Source organism: Jaculus jaculus, chromosome 9 (genome assembly GCF_020740685.1).
Source record: "Jaculus jaculus isolate mJacJac1 chromosome 9, mJacJac1.mat.Y.cur, whole genome shotgun sequence".
NCBI classification, from domain to species: domain Eukaryota; kingdom Metazoa; phylum Chordata; class Mammalia; order Rodentia; family Dipodidae; genus Jaculus; species Jaculus jaculus.
The window spans coordinates 136334891-136355924 of NC_059110.1; the positions used below are offsets into that span (position 1 = coordinate 136334891).

General features: G+C 41.4%; 1 protein-coding gene and 1 non-coding gene across 4 annotated transcripts in view; one reads left to right on the forward strand and one right to left on the reverse strand.

Annotated features, from left to right (window-relative positions):
• Positions 1–21034, forward strand: part of Tanc2 (tetratricopeptide repeat, ankyrin repeat and coiled-coil containing 2) — a 382841-nt gene that overhangs the window by 348339 nt on the left and 13468 nt on the right. For 2 of the 3 annotated variants that reach the window (XM_045158789.1, XM_045158791.1), the window contains 6 exons: positions 6537–6670; positions 7547–7670; positions 17584–17759; positions 18081–18213; positions 18747–18776; positions 19608–19699. In XM_045158789.1, the coding sequence (XP_045014724.1) occupies positions 6537–6670; positions 7547–7670; positions 17584–17759; positions 18081–18213; positions 18747–18776; positions 19608–19699 (689 nt within the window). The remainder of the gene's footprint in view (positions 1–6536; positions 6671–7546; positions 7671–17583; positions 17760–18080; positions 18214–18746; positions 18777–19607; positions 19700–21034) is intronic. The other variant, XM_045158790.1, reaches the window with a different exon arrangement.
• On the reverse strand, positions 9528–9633 carry LOC123463753. The gene has a single exon (XR_006639140.1). It is a non-coding gene; the product is annotated as a U6 spliceosomal RNA (small nuclear RNA).

Below are 21034 nucleotides of genomic sequence, written 5' to 3' on the forward strand. Positions count from 1 at the left end.
TATGCATTTTGGAGAGAATGCTGTTTAAAAATGGGGAATAATGGGCTAGATAGATGGCTCAATGGTTGAGGCACTTGCCTGCAAAGCCTAATGACCCAGGTTCATTCCCTATTACCCATGTAAACCCAGATATACAAAATGGCATATGCATCTGGAATTCGTTTGCAGTGGCTGGAGGCCCTGTCATGCCCATTCTCTCTGTCTCTCTTCTCCCTGTCTCTCTCCGCTTGCAAATGAATAAAAATATATTAAGGTCTGTAGAGCTGGCTTAGCAGTTAAGGCACTTGCCTGCAAAGCCAAAGGACTCAAGTTCAATGCCCCAGGACCCACCTAAGCCAGATGCACAAGGTGGTACATGCATCTGGAGTTTGTTTGCAGCGGCTGAAGGCCCTGACATGCCCATTCTATCTGTCTCTGCCTCTTTCTCTCTCCCTCAAATAAATAAATATAAAATATTTTTTAATTCTAAAAAAGGAAAAAAGTGGATGTGGTCACTTGTGTCTATAATCCTAGTCCTGTGGTGAACAGAGACCTAAGAATTTCCAGACGAAAGAGAGAGAGAGAGGAAAATGGAAAGGGAAGGAGAAAGAAAAAGAAAGGGAGGAAAAAAAGAAAGAAGGCAAGCTCCAGGATCAGTAAGATACTCAGGCTCAAGTAAGAATGGATAGAAAAACAATAGTGTGGCACACCTCATGTTCCATTCTGGCCACCACAGGTGAGTGCACCCTACTACCACAAGGGTTGCCACATGTGTATCCACTATACACCATACACAAAAATAAATAAATAATTAAGTGGAGCATAATTGAAGAAGATACCTGATTTCAACCTCTGGCTTCCAAACACATGTATACACAGACATGCACAAAGAATGTTGTTAAAAAATAGAAGACTTTGAACTCATTTAAGATTTAAAACAACCTGTTAAACTGTTTTCTTCTAACAATGATAAAATTCCATACTTGTTGCATGGCTTCTTTAACATCATGTGTAATGGTCCAAAGCTCAGGAATTTGCTTCTCAAACAATCCTTCCCTCTGTAAGCACCAAGAGGAGCAGATGCTAGGCAGCTGCAGCTTAAGAGCCCATGACAGATGAAAGGGAAATGTGCAGCTGGAAACAGCTGCTGTTTCTGGAGTCTCACCCTGTGAGGAACCAGAGGACAAGCTGAGGAGAAGGGGCTGACCAGGACGTCAGCAGTTCTGGATTGTTCGTATGGGACCTGGAGCCTCAAAAGGGACATGTGGGCTCACCTCTCCCAATAGCAGAGCCTTCCCTAGTGTAGTTTACCACACCGACCATTGGCCCCTTGTTGCTGGAGCACGCGAGTAGCCACCTGGCCAAAAAAAAAAAAAGATTTGACCCAGTGGTGATAATGCACAACAGTTATAAAGCCAATAATCATAGTGATTAGTATCAAACGCATTCTGTACTGTACTTGGAAAAAAATCCTCAAGGATATGAACTAAAGGGAAGACTTAATTTTTGTTGATATGAATTTTCTGTTAGAATAAAACTTCAGAGCCAGGCATGGTGGCACACGCCTTTAATCCCAGCACTTGGAGGAAGGCAGAGGTAGGAGGATCACAGTGAGTTCGAGGCTACCCTGAGACTACATAGTTAATTCCAGGTCAGTCTGGGCCAGAGTGAGACCCTACCTTGAAAAACCAAAAAAAAAAAAAAAAGAGAGAGAGAGAGAGAATAAAACTTTAGAGGCTGGAGAGATTGTTCAGTGGTTGAGGAGCTTGCCTGCAAAGTCCTAACAACCCAGGTTCAATTTCCCTGTGCCCATGTAAGGCCAGATGCACACAGTGGCACATATGTCTGGAGTTCATTTACAGTGGTTAGAGACCCTTGGCTGGAGGCCTTGGGGTTGTAAGAGTTTATACTTTAAAAATAGCAGGTTTAGCCAGGCATGGTGGTACACATCTTTAACCCCAACACTTGGGAGGCAGAGGTAGGAGGATCACTGTGAGTTCAAAGCCACCCTGAGATGACATAGTGAATTCCAGGTCAGCCTGAGCTAGAGTGAGACCTTACCTTGAAAACCCAAAAATAACATTAAGTGCAATTAAAACAGCAGGATTGTCCCCTCATACCTCTTCTGCATGGACATAGACTATGACCAGACCAGCATTATGAACTTCTAGCAACTCTGGAGGCCAGCCTTGGAAATAATGGCCCAGAAGGAGCCTTAGTTCACAAAATAAGATTCCCACAGCTTCTTTTGCTTTTACCTAGATTATTGCAGCTGTCTCCTAGCTGGTCTTCCTGCCTCTACCTCACACATTTGTGATTCATGTTCCAGATTATATCCAGAGAAATATCTTATTAAGTCATAAAATATATCATTTTTCTACTTGCTGACTTTGTTTACTAATTATAGAATTAAGTTCTTTCTTAAGAAAATATTATATTTATTTGAAAGTGAGAGGAAAGGAAAGAGAGAGAGAATCTGTACATCAGGGTCTCCTCATGCTACATATGAATTCCAGACACATGCACCACTTTGTACATCTGGCTTTATGTGGTTATTGGGGAATGAAATCCAGGCTTTGCAAGCAAAAACAAAAAGAAACCGCTGAGCCATCTGTCCAGCCCCCTAGAATTCCTTAATGTAGCATAAGACTGGTCATGATCTCCAGGCTCATCTAATGATTGTCTACTCCAATAATAATGAGCGTATGTCATTTCCCACCTTGGGCTTTTATTCATGTGTTTGTCTGGCATACCCACCCTTTAAACTTCCTGTTTACCTTTCATCATCATCAGCCATCCAGCCATCCAGCTCAGATTGCCCTTTTTTTTTTTTTTGGAAGCAGAGTCTCACTCAAGCCCAGGCTAACCTGGAACTCATTCTATATTCCCAGGCTGGCCTTGAACTCAAGATGATCCTTCCTCCTCAGCATGCGCCACCACTCTTGACCTCAGATGGCCTTTTCTTTCTCAAAGCCTTCTGTGCCAACTCCATACCATGTTGTACTTATCACAGTATACAATAATGTTATCTGTTGTTCTTACTTTACCATGAGTTTATTGAGAACAGACAGCATCTAACGAATAGTTCAATAAATGTTTAATTGATGTTGTTTTGCATGCAGTAATCAGTTTATGTCTCCCCATCCACCTCCCCCCAACCCCGCCATTGATCTTACATGATGTTCTTTCAAGATTGAAAATAGATAAAAGAGCTATTTACTTTCCTGTGTTCTATTTAGTGTCAACATACCATCCAAGCAAACTTTGGCTATTAACCCAATTCTGAGCTGTATCCTGTCTGCCTCTTTTTTAGACTCCTTGCATGTTTCTCTTTGGAAGGGCGGAGGAAGCCCATTTATGTCAGCTAATCTCATCAGATGCCGACAAGCTAGGGAACAAATTCTGTTTCTGGTCTCTTAGGAAGCAGTTTGTTGTTTTACAATCCTAATCTCCTTTCTTTCGAAAAGTCTTAACGGTTTTTGATAAGACACAACACCCAGCCAGAGCAGCTCCTTCCTCAGGGATTTTGAAAAGGCCAGACTCCATTTTACATAGTTGCATTGTTTTGAGATGAAACTGACCAGCTGTGTTAATGACCGTGTCTGTTTATCAGCTGAATGTTACTGCCAAATGATATCATAACCAAAGCAGCAGAGATGACACACAAAGAAAAAAGGCCAAATGGAACATTCCCTCTCAGAGAACTAGGCCAACCAGAGTAATGTAGTCGTTAGAGTAAGCAGTGTAACTTTCCAGACAAGCACTAGCTGTGAATACGCTTATGCGCTCGGTGAGCTGGCATCATTATTGAGAGGCTTGAATCTGAAGTACTAGTCTGTTTTCTCCAGGATGCTATCAGAAAAAGAATGTACTTCGCCTTCTAGAACAGGGAGGTTTGACATAACCCCAACACTTCTAGTTACTTTAAATGGGATCAGAGCATGGGAGTTAGAAATTTTCTACCAAGATGATTCTTAGGTGCCCAAAGCATGACTATTCAACTTCCTAAACTACTCATGTGTCAACATAACCTATTTAAAACTAATTTTTTTTCTAAACTGCTAGAAATATGTCTCTGAACATGCCCAGTCTCATCTGATCTAGAAGCTAAATAGGATTGGGCCTGATTAGTATTTGGATGGAAGAAATTCAATAGCAAGAGTTTTCCAAAATGAAATTTAAGAGTTTATCTATCTTCTAAAATTGCTACATTTCTCCCATAAACCTGTGCTGCCCTTATGGAAAAGAAAGACTATTTGGAAGTTGATCTTTGTGAAAATTGTAAGTGCATTTTTCACATGACTCAATTAAACCAAACCCAACAAAAACAATGGCATAATATGAACTTCATGGAGAGCATACAAATAACCATTTGAATGTCAGTTGCTTCTCTGATTAGAGCCCAGCATTTTCATACTGAAATATCTGCATCTGATTTGTAATTGAAGTAAATGTCCATAATAAAAGAACCTCCTGTTGTCTACCACATCAGTTTCCAAGTCAATTTGGAAAAATAAATGTTTTTTAAATAAAGCCTCTAGGGCTGGAGAAATGGTTTAGTAGTTAGACACTTGCCTGCAAAGCCAAAGGACCCAGTTTCAATTCCCCAGGACCCACATAAGCCAGATGCACAAGATGGTACATGTATCTGAAGTTCATGTGCAGAGGCTAGAGGCCTTGGCGCACCCATTCTCTCTTTTTCTCTCTCTGCCTCTTTCTCTGTCTCTTACTGTCTCTCAAATTTTTAAATCCTTTGGTTAAATTAAATAAATATCTCTGTTACAAGATCAGCTTGATATTTCCAAATTTCTCTTTCTACTATGAAAACAATGCACTGAAGGTGGAATAGGCATAAGTAATAAACTATATCATAAAAAAGAAGAATGCTTAATCTATTTCTCCTGTATCCTTTATATTCAATGTAACTTTTTTTAAATCTGTAATTCCATTATTTTTTATTTAGAAGAAGAAATCCCAGTATGTTTTATATCTATAATCCCAAACTCAATAAGTAGCATTCAAGGTCATCCTTGGGCTATAGGCTACATACTGAGTTTGAGGCCAGCCTGGGATAATTAAGACCCTGTCTCAAATATTAAATAATTAACTCACTTTAAAAAAGAAGAGGGGGGGGGCTGGAGAGATGGCCTGGAAAGTCAAAAGACCTAAGTTCAATTCCCCAGGACCCACGTAAGCCAGATGCACAAGGTGGCACATGTATCTGGAGTTTGTTTGTGGTGGCTGGAGGCCCTGGCACACGCATTCTAACTCTCTGTATCTCAAATAAATAAATAAAAATATTTAAAAAAAAATAAGAAGGGAGGAGATGGAGAAAATTGGCTTTGTTACACCTTTTTTCTCATATTTAAAATATCACCTCTAACAATTTTGACCCTCATATAAAAATCCTTGAAAGTTTACTTAAAAAAAAAATTCTGCCTCAACTAATTTAAAAGAAAAATGGTCCAAGACTTTATAGTACAATCCCTGCCTTTGGTATGTCAGGTTTAAGAACACAGGAGTATGCAAAGTTAATTCTAAGGAAGGTTTGATCTCTTCATAGTCCCTCCTCTGTAGAGTCCACTCCCAGGTAGAGTAGCAGAGGGTTGTAAGTTCCTTAGAGAGAGAGGCCAAAGCAGAGAAGACAAGGTAAGTAAGAAAGATTTAAGTAGAAGAGTTTGACCCAAGCTAATTTTTTCAGTAGATTTATTATTATGATTTTTCCCAGATATTGTGAGCCCATTTAAATATTTTTATTTATAATTTTTATTTTAAAATATTCTTCTGGGGCTGAAGAGATGACTCAGTGGTTGAAGGGACTTGCTTGCAAAGCCTCATAGCCTGGATTTGATTCCCCAGTACCCATGTAAATCCAGATGTACAAAGTGGGGCATGCATCTGGAGTTTGTTTGCAGTGGCAGAAGACCCTGATATGCCCATTCTGTGCCCCTCCCATCTCCCTTCATTCCCCCCCACCCACTTTGGTTTTTTGAGGTAGGGTCTCTAGCCCAGACTGACCTGGAATTCACTATGGAGTCTCAGGTGGCCTCGAACTCATGGCGATCCTCCTACCTCTGCCTCCCAAGTGCTGGGATTGAAGGTGTGCACCACCATGTCTGGCATCCTTTCTTTAAAAAAATAAAAGACTTTTTATTTATTTGAGAGAGAGAGAGAGAATGGGCATGCAAGGCCTCCAGCCCTTGCAAACCAACTCCAGAAGTATGCACCACCTCATGTATGTGGCTTACATAGGTCCTTGGAAATCAAACCTGGGTTCTTTGGCTTTGCTGGCAAGTGCCTTAACCACTAAGCCATATCTCAAGCCCTCTAGCTCCCTTCTTGCAAATACGTAAGTACAAAATATTTTTATAAATATTCTTCTTGAAAAGGCAGCTAAAGTCAATATTTTGAAGGTAAGCTAGCAATTGCCTTAGCCAAAACAGTAGCCTGTGTTTGCATAAAACAAACCATTCAAAAACCCATTCATGCAATGCTTAACACTGAGTACTAGAAAAGACAAGAAACAGCTATCCTCAGTCTTTGTTCTCTGCCTTTAGCCCTGACAGCTGCAGCCGGAAGGGGCAAGCTGGAGGTATGCCGTCTGCTCTTGGAGCAAGGGGCAGCCGTGGCCCAGCCAAACCGCCGAGGGGCAGTGCCCCTATTCAGCACTGTCCGCCAGGGCCACTGGCAGGTAAGTGGGTTATCTATCTACTTCCAGTTCCTTGGGTAAGAATGAATTCTAGGTGGAAACTTCTGCTATACAGAAAAAAAAAATCCAATTTAGAGTCACCCAGCAGTTATCAGGTTTGTGGGCTTAGCCCTTTCTTACTAAGGTTCCACTTAATTGAGAAAGTAATAAGTTAACATTCAGAACCATCATTGTGATCTAAACTGATTTGTCCTGATCATAGGATGTCTTCCTTCTCACATGGCACAGACAGTATCCACCAGTAGGTAACTCAGAATATCCCTAACAATGAACTTACAGAGGTCTCAGACTTGCTCAGAGAAAGTGTGGTGCATGCAAATTATAGTGAAAAGATCTCCCCACAGGTTTAGAATCTGGAAAAATAACATAATTAAGATGGAAAAGGGCATATTGATAATAATCTTTGGAAGTATTTGAGTAGAAAAAAATACTCTAGAAACCAAACCATGTCAACAAAAGAGCAGAAGCTTTTTACTGCAGTCAAGTCAGTGGCAAATGTCTGCTGCTCCTGCAGGCTTCCCACCCTTGGAGGCTAGGAAAGCAGCACTGACACCACCAGTCACTGGTGCGGGGGCTTCCGTGGTAGGGTTACACCACACCCTAATTCGTTATCTTTTCTTCTTAAACTGGCTTTCTTAGTCAGATGTTCAGAGATGACCGCTCATTTGTCTGTCCCTAAGAGAGTTAAGAGAATAAATTACATGTCATTAGAACTGTATAAAGTATGTATAAGGAGGTTCTTACAGAGAGGGCTCACTCATGTATCAGTAGGAGTTCCCTCATTATAGGAGACCATTTATGCATGTGTCTTCTCAGCAGTTCTTGGGTTACCCGGTCCTTGTTTCTTTGCACTTGCAGATTGTTGATCTTCTGCTCACTCATGGAGCTGATGTCAACATGGCAGACAAGCAAGGTCGTACTCCCCTCATGATGGCTGCTTCGGAAGGCCATCTAGGAACTGTGGACTTTCTGCTTGCACAAGGTAAGTCCTGGATTACCAGAGCCGGGTGGTCAGTGTCCATAGTGACCCAGTACACTCCTGATTTCCAGCAGTAGATTCCAGACAGGGCTAAGAATGAATATTACTTGGGGGCTGAGGAAATGGCTTAGTGGAGAACAGCACTTACTGCAAGTATGAGGGCCTGAGTTCAATCCCCGGCACCCACATGAAAAGCCAGGCATAGTCATGCACATGTGAAACCCTGGGCCTGTGGGAGGCCAGGACCAGAGAATCACTGGGGCTCACAGATCAACAGTCTAAGCAGGGGGGGAGAAAAAGGCAACTCCCGGTTTGAGAGAGACTGTCTCAAGGAAACCACACCCAAGAGCACTAGAGGAAGACACTCAGTGCTCAGGGTTCTCCTTTGGCTTCTGCATACGTGCCAGTGGGGCACACACACATGCATACACTGTACATACCCACACCACATCAAACCATGTACACATACTCCAAAATCTTTAAAAAGGCATGATTTGGGGCTAGAGAGATGGCTTAGCAGTTAAGGCACTTGCCTACAAAGCCTAAGGACCCAGGTTCAATTCCCCAGTTCCAATGTAAGCCAGATGCACAAGATGGTGTATGCTTCTGGAATTTATTTACAGTGGTTGGAGGCCCTGGCACACCCATCCCCCCCTTCAATAAGTAAAAATATTTTTTTTAAAAAAGGAATGAATTTTATTAATACAGTTAGTTAGAAAATGAAAGGTCATTTTCTGCCCAGTTTTTTTAATTTATTTATTTATTTATTTATTTATTTGAGAGCGACAGACACAGAGAGAAAGACAGATAGAGGGAGAGAGAGAGAGAATGGGCGCCCCAGGGCTTCCAGCCTCTGCAAACGAACTCCAGACGCGTGCGCCCCCTTGTGCATCTGGCTAACGTGGGACCTGGGGAACCGAGCCTCGAACCAGGGTCCTTAGGCTTCACAGGCAAGCGCTTAACCACTAAGCCATCTCTCCAGCCCTGCTGCCCAGTTTTTTGTTGTGTTTTAGTTTTGTTGGGGTTTTTTTTTGTTTTTTTTTTTTTTTTTTTTTTTAGTTTTTTGCAAAAATGATCCAGGCTGTCCTTGAATTCACTGTTTTGCTCAGGCTGACCTTCAAACTCACAGTGATCCTCCTGCCTCAACTTCCATACCACTAGGATTACAGACATGCATCACACACTCATCCTGTCCTCATATGTTATGGATTCTTCTAACTCTGACATTCCTTGTTTCTGTATAGTCTGAGGTACTGTTATAAAAGTAACATATTATGAACTCTGTCTTTTTTTTAAATATTTTTGTTTATTTATTTGAAAGAGAAAGTGTGTGAGTACACCAGGGCCTTTGCCACTCCAAATGAGCTCCAGACATATGCACCATGTTGTAAATGTGGCTTTACATGGGTACTGAGGAATCAGACCCTGGCCTGCAGGCTTTGTAAGCAACTTCCTTTAACTGCTGAGCCATATCCATAGCCCTGAACTTTTTCTTTTAAATCAGTAGTCTCTAAACTTTGAGTTTTTTCATGTATACTTAAGAGATACTCACCTATTTATAGATTGTATTGTGATTTTGACCTTATCGATTCTTTCGTAAGCCTGAACAACTGATTATTGTTGTTGTTGTTGTTTTTGGGTTTTTTGTTTGTTGGGTTGGTTGGTTAGTTTGGGTTTTTTTTTTTGGGGGGGGGGGCCAAGGTAAGGTCTCACTCTAGCTCAGGCTGACCTGGATTTCACTGTGTAATCTCAAGGTGACCTCAAACTCATGTTGATCCTTCTGCCTCTGCCTCCTGAGTGCTGGGATTAAAGGTGTGGGCCACCACACCCCCCTTGTTTTGGTGTTTGTTTTTTGTTTTTTTTAATATGGAACACTTCACAAATCTGCGTGTCATCCTTGGGCAGGGGCCATGCTAATCTTCTCTGATCATTCCAATTTTAGTATATGTCCTGCCAAAGTGAGCACTTGTTTTTGGGTTTTTGAGGTAGGGCTTCACTCTAGCCCAGGGTAGTCTCAAACTCATGGTGAGCCTCCTACCTCTGTCTCCCAAGTGCTGGGATTAAAGGCATGTGCCACCACACCCTACAGAGAAGGTAAAGGGTGATTAAGACACTGGGACCTTGTTTGGCAAATCAAGAAACTGCTATCAGACTATTATAATAAATTTCTGCTAGCACTTTGCCAACATCCTCAGATTCCTGTGAATTGGAAATAAGTTAAAGGAGATGCACCGTCATTGCTTAGCTTTTTCATTACAGTCCATTAGTAAAGCATTTCAGGCTGCTATTGATTGCTGTGACCTCAGTCACCTATGTAGACAGTGGGGATGGGAAATGTCCTTAGTAGAAACGTCTCACAGGTGGCACCACAGTGCCATCTAGTGGAGCTTGAGCAACTGCATGAAGCAGAGAGTAGTGAGGGGGTTTAAACCAATCACAACTTTATTCCAGTTAGCCTACATTGTTAGTAAGCCAGACTTAAATACCTGCAGTTCTACCCACAGGCACACACCATTTCCTTCCCAAAAGCCAGACTCCTGAAGAATTGTGCCTAGGCCTGAACAGCTGGGGGTAATTGAGATAAGAAGGCTAGATTTTTCCTTAGAGACTTACAGGGTCTTTAGTAATGTCCTTCAAGGACTGAATTTGGGAATTATTGAACACACTACATGTCTGGACTTATCTCACATGTATGCTTTGAATTTTTTAAATTCCAGCTTTCCAGTTTACCTATAATATGGATCTGAAACCTTATCCTTCTGCTTTTTCTGCCACCAAATACTCTGTCCAGGGAATTTGAAAACATTGCATCTGAGAAAACTCCTTAGATTCTCTCCTGTATTTACATTCATTCTATGTTGCAGTTAATATGTTAATTGAAGACTGCATTATTTATGAAAAGATAACAAGTACCTAATGGACCTTCATCAGGAATAGGTGTACTTTCCAGTTTTTCATCCTGCCATGGAAAGCCATAGTGCCTGCTGATTACCTCTAGGAACACAAAGATGAGTGGCCAGGTAACTGCAGAGTAGATCCCGACCATCTATCAGGTCTTCAGTTTAAACTGATGTCAGAATCCTGTCCAGCTGAGAAAGCAACTTGGAACATGTCCTGTGTGCACTAGTAAGATGTTCTCTACTCCAGTGAGGAAGTATGAGGCACCATCTGTGCAAAAAGAATTGTCTTGGGTAAGCCAGGTGTGGTGGTGCACGCCTTTAATCCAAGCACTCAGGAGGCAGAGGTAGGAGGATCACCCTGAGTTCAAGGCTACCCTGAGACTACAGAGTGAATTCCAGGTCAGCCTGAGCTAGAGTGAGACCCTACCTCGAAAAATAAAAAAGAATTGTCTTGGGTATGAGTCTTCAGCACTGTCAAGAAATGATGGGCTCCTTGCCATTAACAAGCCTGCAGCCTAAGCCTAAGAACCAAATGTACATCGACTTCAGGATGATTACAAAAGTGCCTGTCAGTGGGCGTGGCGTCATGCTTGAGTCTTCAGATGAAAGTAGACCTGTTGACAGCAAGCCTGCATGGACTGTGAAAGATACTAAGCAAGTGGGGATGATGTCAGTAAAGAAGGCTTGTCTAGTTTAAGTAAATTCTGAATTTCTTTTTAACTACTTGTTTTTTTTTAAGAACCTGACTAGTAAAATTTGCATATATTCATATTTTCAAACATGTTTTGCTATATGAAAACCTTCTAATATAGATAATCAAGTTTATTAGCATATCCATCACCTCACTTTCTGTGATGGAAATACTTAAAATCTCTCAGTGATTTTGAGGTATACAGTATATTTTAAAGTAGCAATTATAAACAACAAATCTTTTGAACTTATCCATAGTATGTAACTAAAAGCTTGTGCCCTTGGCCAACATTTTCCCAATGCTCCCAACCCCAAGCCTCTTACAACTACCATTTAACCCTGTATTTCTATAAGTTGGACTTTTTCAGATAATTTCCTTTGTGATGGGCTCAGTGTCCACCCATAAGTACATTACTTTATAGAGAGGGAAGAAGCTGCCTGGTGCAATCATCGATAATAAACATGTACTCACTCCTACTGCAAGACTCAGCCAATGGAAGACTTCCAGCCAGTTCAGAAAAAAAATTCATTAAGAATTTATGACGTGCAATTAGGAGATCTCAAAACTGGTAACAGAATATGCAAAGCATACTGAGGTGAAACAACAGTGAACTAGAAGAAGCCTCTTGAAGGCAAGGGGACTTGAAATAGTTCCTAGACGCTCAGTATGGTGGCACATGCTTGTAGTCCCAGCATTGAGGACAGCCTGAGCTATATACCAAGGCTCTGTCTCCAAAAGCAAACAATAAAAAGTGAAATAATTCCTAAAATATTCCAAAACATGGGAGCAACAGCCAAAAGTGAGAATGCAGAGACATTTATGGGATGTCATTGGAGCAGTAAAACACATTCATTTGACCAAAGTGTAGGATATCATAGGGGAATAGTGAGGCTTAACAGCAGATCTTACAATCTTTCTGACCCTCACTCCCAAACTATATATTCTGCAGCATTTGGATGAAATGAAATTTGGTAGTATTCCTTCTTTTTCTATTTTATGGAAAAGCTTAAGAAGCTATGGCATTAGTTCTTCCCTGAAGATCTGGTAAAATTCAGCAGTGAATCCATCTGGGCCCGTACTCTTTTTAGTTGGGAGATTTTTTTTTATAACTGCTTGGATCTCCATACTTGTTATAAGTCTATTTAAGTGGTTAATCTCATTTTGATTTAATTTTGGTAGGTCATATAAATCAAAGAAATCAACCATGTCTGTCAGATTTTCAAAATTAGTGGAGTATATGTCCCTATGATTTTTTTAATTTCTCTGTTATCTGTTGTGATGGTACCTTCCTCATCTCTAATTTTATTAATTTGTGTCTCTTCTCTCTTTTGGTCAGATTTGCTAAGGGTTTATCAATATTGTTTATCCTTTCAAAGAACCAACTCTTTGTTTCAGTGATTCTTTGGATTGTTTTTTTTGGTTTCTATTTAATTAATTTTTGCCCTAATCTTTAGATTTCTTCCCTTCTACTGATTTTTGGTTTGCCTTGTTCTTCTTCCAAGGCTTTAAGGTGAAGCATTAAGTTGTTTACTTGCAACCTTTCTAATTTCTTAAGATAGGCACTTAAAGCTATAAATTTCTCTCTTAGGACTGCCTTCATTGTGTTCCAAAGATTTTGGTATGTTGTGTTCTCATTGTCATTTGACTCTATAAAGTTTTTGATTTCCTTCTTGATTTCTTCATTTACCCATTCATCATTTAGTAGTGTATTGTTTAGTTTCCATGATTTTGTGTATGCTCTATAGCCTTTTTGCTACTGATTTATGGTTTAATTCTATTGTGGTCAGATAGAATGCAAGGAATTATTTCAATTTTCCTGAATTTGTTAAGATTTGCTTTGTGTCCTAATATATGGTCTATTTTAGAGAATGTTCCATGTGCTGCTGAAAAGAATATATATTCTGCAGCATTTGGATGAAATGTCCTGTATATATCTGTTAGGTCCATTCCTTCTATGACCTCATTCAGTCCAGATGCCTCTCTGTTTATTTTTTCTCAGGATGACTTGTCAATTGATGAGAGTGGAGTATTGAAGTCACCACTACAATTGTGTTTGGTGTTATCTGTGACCTTAGTTCTAATAGCATTTGTTTGATGAAATTGGGAGCCCCCATGTCAGATAGATAGATAGATAGATAGATAGATAGATAGATAGATAGATAGATAGATAGATGTGTGTGTGTGTGTGTGTGTGTGTGTGTGTGTGTGTATGTATGTATGTATGTTTAGGACTATAATAGCCTTTTGTTGGAGTGTTCATTTAATTAATATAAAATGACCTTTCTTATATTTTCTAACTAATGTTGGTCTTAAGTCTACCCTGTCAGATATTAGGATAATGACACTTGCTTGTTTTCTAGGCCCATTTGCTTGAAACACTATTTTCCAACCTTTCACCATAAGATAGTGTCCATCTGTTGTGGAAAGGCAAGTTTCTTGGAGGCAACAAATTGGAGGATCCTGCTTTTTAATCCAGTCTCAAAACCTGTGTCTTTTGGTTGGGGCATTGAAATATATATTATGAGTTATTATTTAAAAAAGAGTTATTATTGAAAACTGTGTATTTACTTTTACCATTTTGTTTTGTTTTGTTTTGTAGTTCTTCAGATTTACCTTTGCTCTCTTGTATTAACTAGTATCTGAGTATGGTTTTTCCAGGTTCCTTATGTGTGTGCCTTTCTTTCTCTTCAGCCTGAAGGATCATTTCAGGTATTCTCTATAGAGCTGGTTTGGTTTTCATATATTCCTTTAACCTGCTTTTGTTGTGGAATGTCTTTATTTCTCCATCTATTTGAGTGGATAGCTTTGCAGGATAAAGTAATCATGGTTGGCAGTTGTTATCTTTCAGAACTTGGAATACATCACTCCAAGCCCTTCTGGCTTTTGAAGTTTGTGTTGAGTAATCTGCTGTGATCCTGATAGGCTTGCCTTTGTATGTGACTTGATTTTTCTAACTGCTTTCAGTATATTTTCTTTGGTTTGTGTGTTTTGTGGTCTAATTATAATATGACAGTGAGAGGTTCTTTCCTGGTTTTGTCTGTTTGGTGTTCTGTAGGCCTCCTGTATCTGTATTGGCATCACTTTCCCTACTTGGGGGAAGTTTTCTTCTGTGATTTTGTTGGAAATACCTGTTGTGCGAGTGAAATTCTTCTCCTCCTACTGTGTCCTGAATCCTTATGTTTGATCTCTTCCTAGTGTCCCGAATGTCTTGAAATCCCATCCATGCCTCATTATTAGTTTGTCTTTCTCTTTGTTGGACTGTATTAGATCTGCCACCTGGCCTTCTACTTCAGATATTCCGTCCTCTCCTTGATCCATTTTACTGGTGAGACTTTCTACAGAGTTTCTATTTGACTTACTCTGTTTTTCATCGCTAGAATTTCTGATTGGTATTTTTTCATTGTTTCTATTTTCTTACTCATGTCTTATAATGACCTCCTTATTTCACTAAGTTGGTTTCCTGTGTTCTCCTTCAGGAGTTTGTTTTCCTCTTCAATTCCTTTGATTTATTTTAATATAGATATAACCTTTTTTTTTTTGTTAGGCATTTCATCTAAAGCAGTCTCGCTGGAGGTCATTTCTGATTGATTTCTTTCCCCCTGAGGTAGGATTGCACTCTAACTCAAAATGACCTAGAATTCAGTATGTAGTTTCAGGGTGACCTTGAACTCACAGTGCTCCTCCTACCTCTGCCTCCTGAGTGCTGGGATTAAAGGTATGCACCACCACACCCTGCTGGATTTATATTTGGTTGGATTGTATTGTCATGATTTTTTGTTTCTTGTATTATAATGTAGAGATTTTTGCATCTAGAGTTAATTTGATGCTTCAGCTTTCTAATTATCTGCAGTGTTCTTAGCCATATAAATCCAACTTTATATATCTTAAGTGTAGGTATGCCAGGTGTAGCTCTTATACTCCAAGAGAAACAGCAAAAGTGACCCTAGGTGTTGAGTTTGCCTGCTATTCAACTATTACAGTAGACTAGGTGAAGAAGCAAATTCCTGGAAAATTCTAAAATTCAACTGAGCAACATAGACAGTCAATCAAAACCAGCATAGAGTATTTACACAAGCATGGGGATTGAACTAAACAGATGATCTAACAAAGCCAAAGTCCCGAGGGTGCTGCTGCCCCACACCCCTAATCCTGTCAACTGGGAGGCTGAGATTTCTAGTCTAAAATGGGTTCCAAGTCATCCTGGGGCCAGTCAGCCCCTGCCACCAATAATGACAAAGGCCCTAAAAATCAGAAATGTCAAAGGCAACAATAGTCAACACCAAGATACAGCTTATGTGAGAAGGGTAAAGGCAACGAAGACTATATTATTCCAATGTAATATAGCATCTTTCCTGACATGGAGAGAGAGATCAGCACTTCCAGTGCAGGTCTATGTATCTGGCGTTGAATAAGTAGGCCCTGTTACCTTTTGGGATGGCTTCCATTCTCACCAATCCTGAGTACCCACCTTGATATGTCTCAGTACCAGGTGGCCGAGGGTGACTGAGTTCTCCACACGTTCGTGTCCCTGGCAGTTGGAGGATGGGAGACTTTGTGGAGTGGCTGGAGTTGTACCGGAGCTGCTCCACTGGTCCTGTGTGTGTTCTCCTTCAGCAGCTGCTCCGCTGGTCCTGTATGTGTTCTCCTTCAGCAGCTGCTCCGCTGGTCCTGTGTGTGTTCTCCTTCAGCAGCTGCTCCGCTGGTCCTGTGTGTGTTCTCCTTCAGCAGCTGCTCCGCTGGTCCTGTGTGTGTTCTCCTTCAGCAGCTGCTCCGCTGGTCCTGTGTGTGTTCTCCTTCAGCAGCTGCTCAGCTGGTCCTGTGTGTGTTCTCCTTCAGCAGCTGCTCCGCTGGTCCTGTATGTGTTCTCCTTCAGCAGCTGCTCCGCTGGTCCTGTATGTGTTCTCCTTCAGCAGCTGCTCAGCTGGTCCTGTATGTGTTCTCCTTCAGCAGCTGCTCAGCTGGTCTCTGGTGTCTTACCATTCAGGCTTCTTGCCTTTGCGAGGAGGCTGATGTGAGTGGAAAATCCCCTCACCTTGTTTCTGTTCCTGCCACTCTGCACCACCAGCTGCATGAGCTTGCGGATTAGGGCCACTGGTACCTTGGCAGGATTCTGGCCAGTTTCCTCCTTTCTGGAAGATCTTGGTCTCTCCTGCTTCTCTGCTGTTAATAACTTATACACCTTCACTTTTCAGTAGGAGAGTGTATTTTGCTGTGTTTCTGTTTATTTCTCTCCCTAGGCTGCTTTAGTGTGGCTAGTATGCCACCATCTTACCCAGAAGTCCCCCAAAATATGTTTTTTTTGTTTTTTGTTTTTGTTTTTGTTTTTGTTTTTGAGGTAGGGTCTCACTCTAGCCCAGGCTAACCTGGAATTCACTATGGAGTCTCAGGGTAGCCTCGAACTCACGGTGATCCTCCTACCTCTGCCTCCCAAGTGCTGGGATTAAAGGCATGCGCCACCACGCCTGGCCAAAATATGTTTTTAATAATAAAAAAAGGAGACAAGTCATAATAAAAAAAGAAGGACTTTCTTTTCTTTCTCTAAATAATAAAAATACTTTATGTAAAATAAAAAAGAGTAGAGACTAAGCCTAGGAGTAGATCATGAAAGATAACTCAGTAAAACAATTGGACTCTATTTTGTTGGCATCTTGTTAGATCAGCTCTTACAGTTTTATTAGATATAACTGACATAAGAATCAGTCTTTTTTTTTTTTTTTAAGTGCAAGGAATTAAACTCAAGGCCTTAAGAATGCTAAGGAAATAGGAAATACTCTACTATAGAGCACTTTCCCAGTCCTGGTTTTCATTTTTTTTGTTTGTGTTTTTGAGACAGAATTCTTCCTATGTAGCCCAAGCTGGTCTTGAACTCACTATGTTTCCCGGGCTCACATCAAGCTCATCGTCCTCCTGCTTCCTCCTCCTTCATGCTGGATGTGCATGAATGCTACCATGCCCAGCCAGGGTCAATCTGAAAATAGAAAAATCTAGGGCTGGGGAGATTGCGTAGTGGTTAAGGCGTTTACCTGCAAAGCCTAAGGACACATGTTCGAGCTCTTTCCAGATCCCACGTTAGCCAGATGTACAAAGGTGACACAAGCACAAGGTCACACATGCCCACTAGGTGGCATAAGCGTCTGGGGTTCGATTTCAGTGGCCGAGGCCCTGGTGTGCCAATTCTCTCTTGCTCTCACTCTCTCTCTTAAAAAAAGAATAGAACCATCTAAAAGCAAAAGGTGTTTTTGCAGAGAATATACCTTAAGTACTAATATTCCCTCTGCTAAATTTTTATGTTTCTCCAGTCTCATGTTCTCTCTTGCTCTGGTAGGTGCATCCATTGCTCTGATGGACAAAGAAGGATTGACAGCCCTCAGCTGGGCTTGTTTGAAGGGCCACCTCTCAGTAGTACGTTCTCTGCTGGATAACGGAGCTGCCACAGATCATGCTGACAAGAATGGTCGCACCCCACTGGACCTGGCAGCTTTCTATGGTGATGCTGAGGTGGTGAGTGCCTTTGATAAGTATCAGGAGAGTAGAGATAAGGATGTTCTCCATCAGGGATACTGTAATCCTATCTGGGGCCAAACATGAAGTAGTAGTTTGATGATTCCCAACACACAGTTCTCAAACGTGTAATTACTAGAGGGTAGGAACGTGTAAAACACTATTAAAAGCCAAGAATATAGCTATGGCCTAAAATTCCATGGCTGCAAAGCCTAGTTCAGACAGGCAGTTGAAAAGGGGGGGCAGGCAGCAGCCACATCCTTAGCAAAGCAAAGCTGAGCCGTTGCACCCATTAACTGCTCTGCTTGATCCATGTGCTAGGTCCAGTTCCTGGTGGATCATGGGGCCATGATCGAGCATGTTGACTACAGTGGGATGCGCCCTTTGGATAGGGCAGTGGGTTGCCGGAACACTTCTGTTGTTGTCACTCTCCTAAAGAAAGGAGCCAAAATAGGTAAGAGAATCAAAGAAGGTGTTGGCCATCTGTGCCCAGGGGCCAGACTGGTCCAGTAGTCTGGTTGCCCTGGGTGTTTGGTGTGATTGTATATAGTATCCCCTCTGCCCTGGCCCAGTTACTGTCCAAGTGAATAGAAAGGCAGCTGACCCAGAGAGAGTACCATCTGAGCCATTCTACAGAACCATGTCCAGAGCCGCCTGGCTCTCTGCCATGCCCCTCGTAGCCTTGGCCAGGAGGCTGCGCTGTGCTTACATACTTGTCAGTGTTGCCTCTGCACCAGCCTTGCCTCTGAGCACCGTGGCCCGCAGTGCGTGGGCCGTGCTTTCCCTGTGCTCTCTGTGTGCTTGAGCTCTCCAGCCCTGCTGCTGCTCTCTCAGCTGCTCCCCAGGCCTCTAGACAAGGGTTGGCTGATACGCTGGCTTCTTTGCTGCCTGCCTCTCACTGCTGCTTTTTCCTTCTTTTTTTTTTTTTCACCTTCATCCATTTTTTTTTCCTCTCCTACAACTTTTTGTTTTCTCCTCTCTTTGAAGGTTGTCAGACGTTACCGAGTCGCCCACGAGGTATATCTCACCGCTGTCAGCATCAGGCGTGGTCTGATGGCTTGGTCAGCTTTGCCTTCTCCTCTTTGATTTTAGCCTGCATGAGTTCCCTTCACCTCTAATCTTTTAATTTACTTCACCTTAAAAGAAGATTTTTTTAAAATGACTGTTGTAGAGAATAACTTGAACTTTTGACAACTAACCCCAAACAGCTTAGTTGGTAAATAATTCAGGTATCTATAAACTAATAAATTTAACCTTCCTTTCCTTTTATTAGTAATGTAGTCCTCAATAATGCTGGTTTGTTTCACTTCTGTTGACATTTGAACCATGCCCCTGGTTCAGTGAATCCCAGAGAACCCTATTTGGTACTTATAAGTTAAGGGAACCTTTAGTCTTTAATGGTTTCCTTTCTACAAAGTACATACTTAAAAATTGAGTCTAAACATGTGAGTTTTCAATCTCAGCTCAAAAATAAATTACCCCTTTTTGGACTTTTGGAATCTTGTGACGACCTTTAATGTCAGTCTCTTCTTGCGCCTTCCTGATTTAAGATCATTCCGAACTCAGCCGCTGCGTGCCTATGTGCAGGACGCGGGCTTTGTTGCCCTCCTGTGGCACAAGCGCAAACAGTTCAGACACTCTTATTTTAAGGTGAATACAAACAAATCCAATGCAGCTTCTTGGCATTGGGAGTCACTATCGTACTCCCGGGTCTAAAAGATGAGGTAATTATTGTGGAACAAGTTGTTCTCTCAGCAGAAATCCCCCCAGGATATTTTTTTCACCTAGCTTCCTACCACCTTTACATTGTATGAGTTTTTTACCCATCATGCATCCTGTACACTACAGGTCCAGCCACATGGGCGATGGCCACCTCCAAACCAGACATCATGATCATCCTGTTGAGCAAGCTGATGGAAGAGGGGGACATGTTTTACAAGGTGAGGGCAGAAGGACGTTTCCTCAAAGCAGCATTGACTGTTTTCTGCACGTAGAAAAGGGCAAATCTTGACCATCACTGCCCTTGGTTCTAGAAGCAAAGGTAGGATGCTACTCCTTAGTCATAGGCTCCCAAGATGAGCAAAAATCACCTTCCCAGGAAGAGAGCAAGAACAGCCTGCACATGCCATCAGCAGATAAGCATAGAGCACTAATTTTACCTGGTCACTCACTGGTAGTCACAGATGTTACATGGAATCTTCTAAGTGGGAAACTTGTGGGACAAATAAAAGAAAAAATACGTATTACATCTATTTCTAGTTTGTTGATCTTAGCTTCCACATTTAACATATACATAGACAAAAACCTATAGTAATTCAGCCAGGCATGGTGGCACACACCTATAAGCCCATCACTTGGTGGGTAGAGCCAAGACTAGCCTCACCTATAAAATGACTTCATGGCCAACCTGGGCTTTAAAAAAAAAAGGGAAATAAAAAAAAACAATGCAGCTGGGGAGATGGCTCAGTAAATAAAGTGCTTGCCTTTCAAGCTAAAGTACCCAAGTTCAAATGCTTAGACACCCATGTAAAAAGCCAGAAGCTGTGATAAATTTCTGTAATCCCAGGGACAGCAGAATGGTAGGCAGGAGAACTTCCTAGATGCTCCTGGCAAGTGCAGTAAAGACCAGGAGCAGAGTGAGAATCCAGAGTGACAAACTACCTCACCTGAGTGAGCAGGTGCGGGCCCACACACAGGTTGTCCCCTGACCGCCAGATGCGCACCATTGCACACACACCTGCACTTGCATTCATTCCCGTACACACGAGCAGGTGCAATTACATGCATACCAAAATAGAGGATGTTACAGCTTATAGTAATATAGGATGTTGTGATCCTTGGATAAGATAAAGAAACCAAGACAAATGGCAATTACAGGGTATGCTAAATTTCACCCAATGACAATTTTTGTTTTAAATTTTTTTTTATTTTTTAATTTTTATTAACATTTTCCATGATTATAAAATATATTCCATGGTAATTCCCTCCCTCCCCACCCCCACACTTTCCCATTTGAAATTCCATTCTCCATCATATTACCTCCCCATTACAATCATTGTAATTACATATATACAATATCAACCTATTAAGTATCCTCCTCCCTTCCTTTCTCTACCCTTTATTATTTTAAATTTTTTGAGTTTTGTACTCACAATTTAAGCTCAAGTCTCCATTCCCTAATATGTATTTGTCCAGTAGGAAATTTATTAAGAGTATTCCATGTCAAAGTCATCTTATTATGTATACTACATATGTAGACGACAGTGCTTGAACCG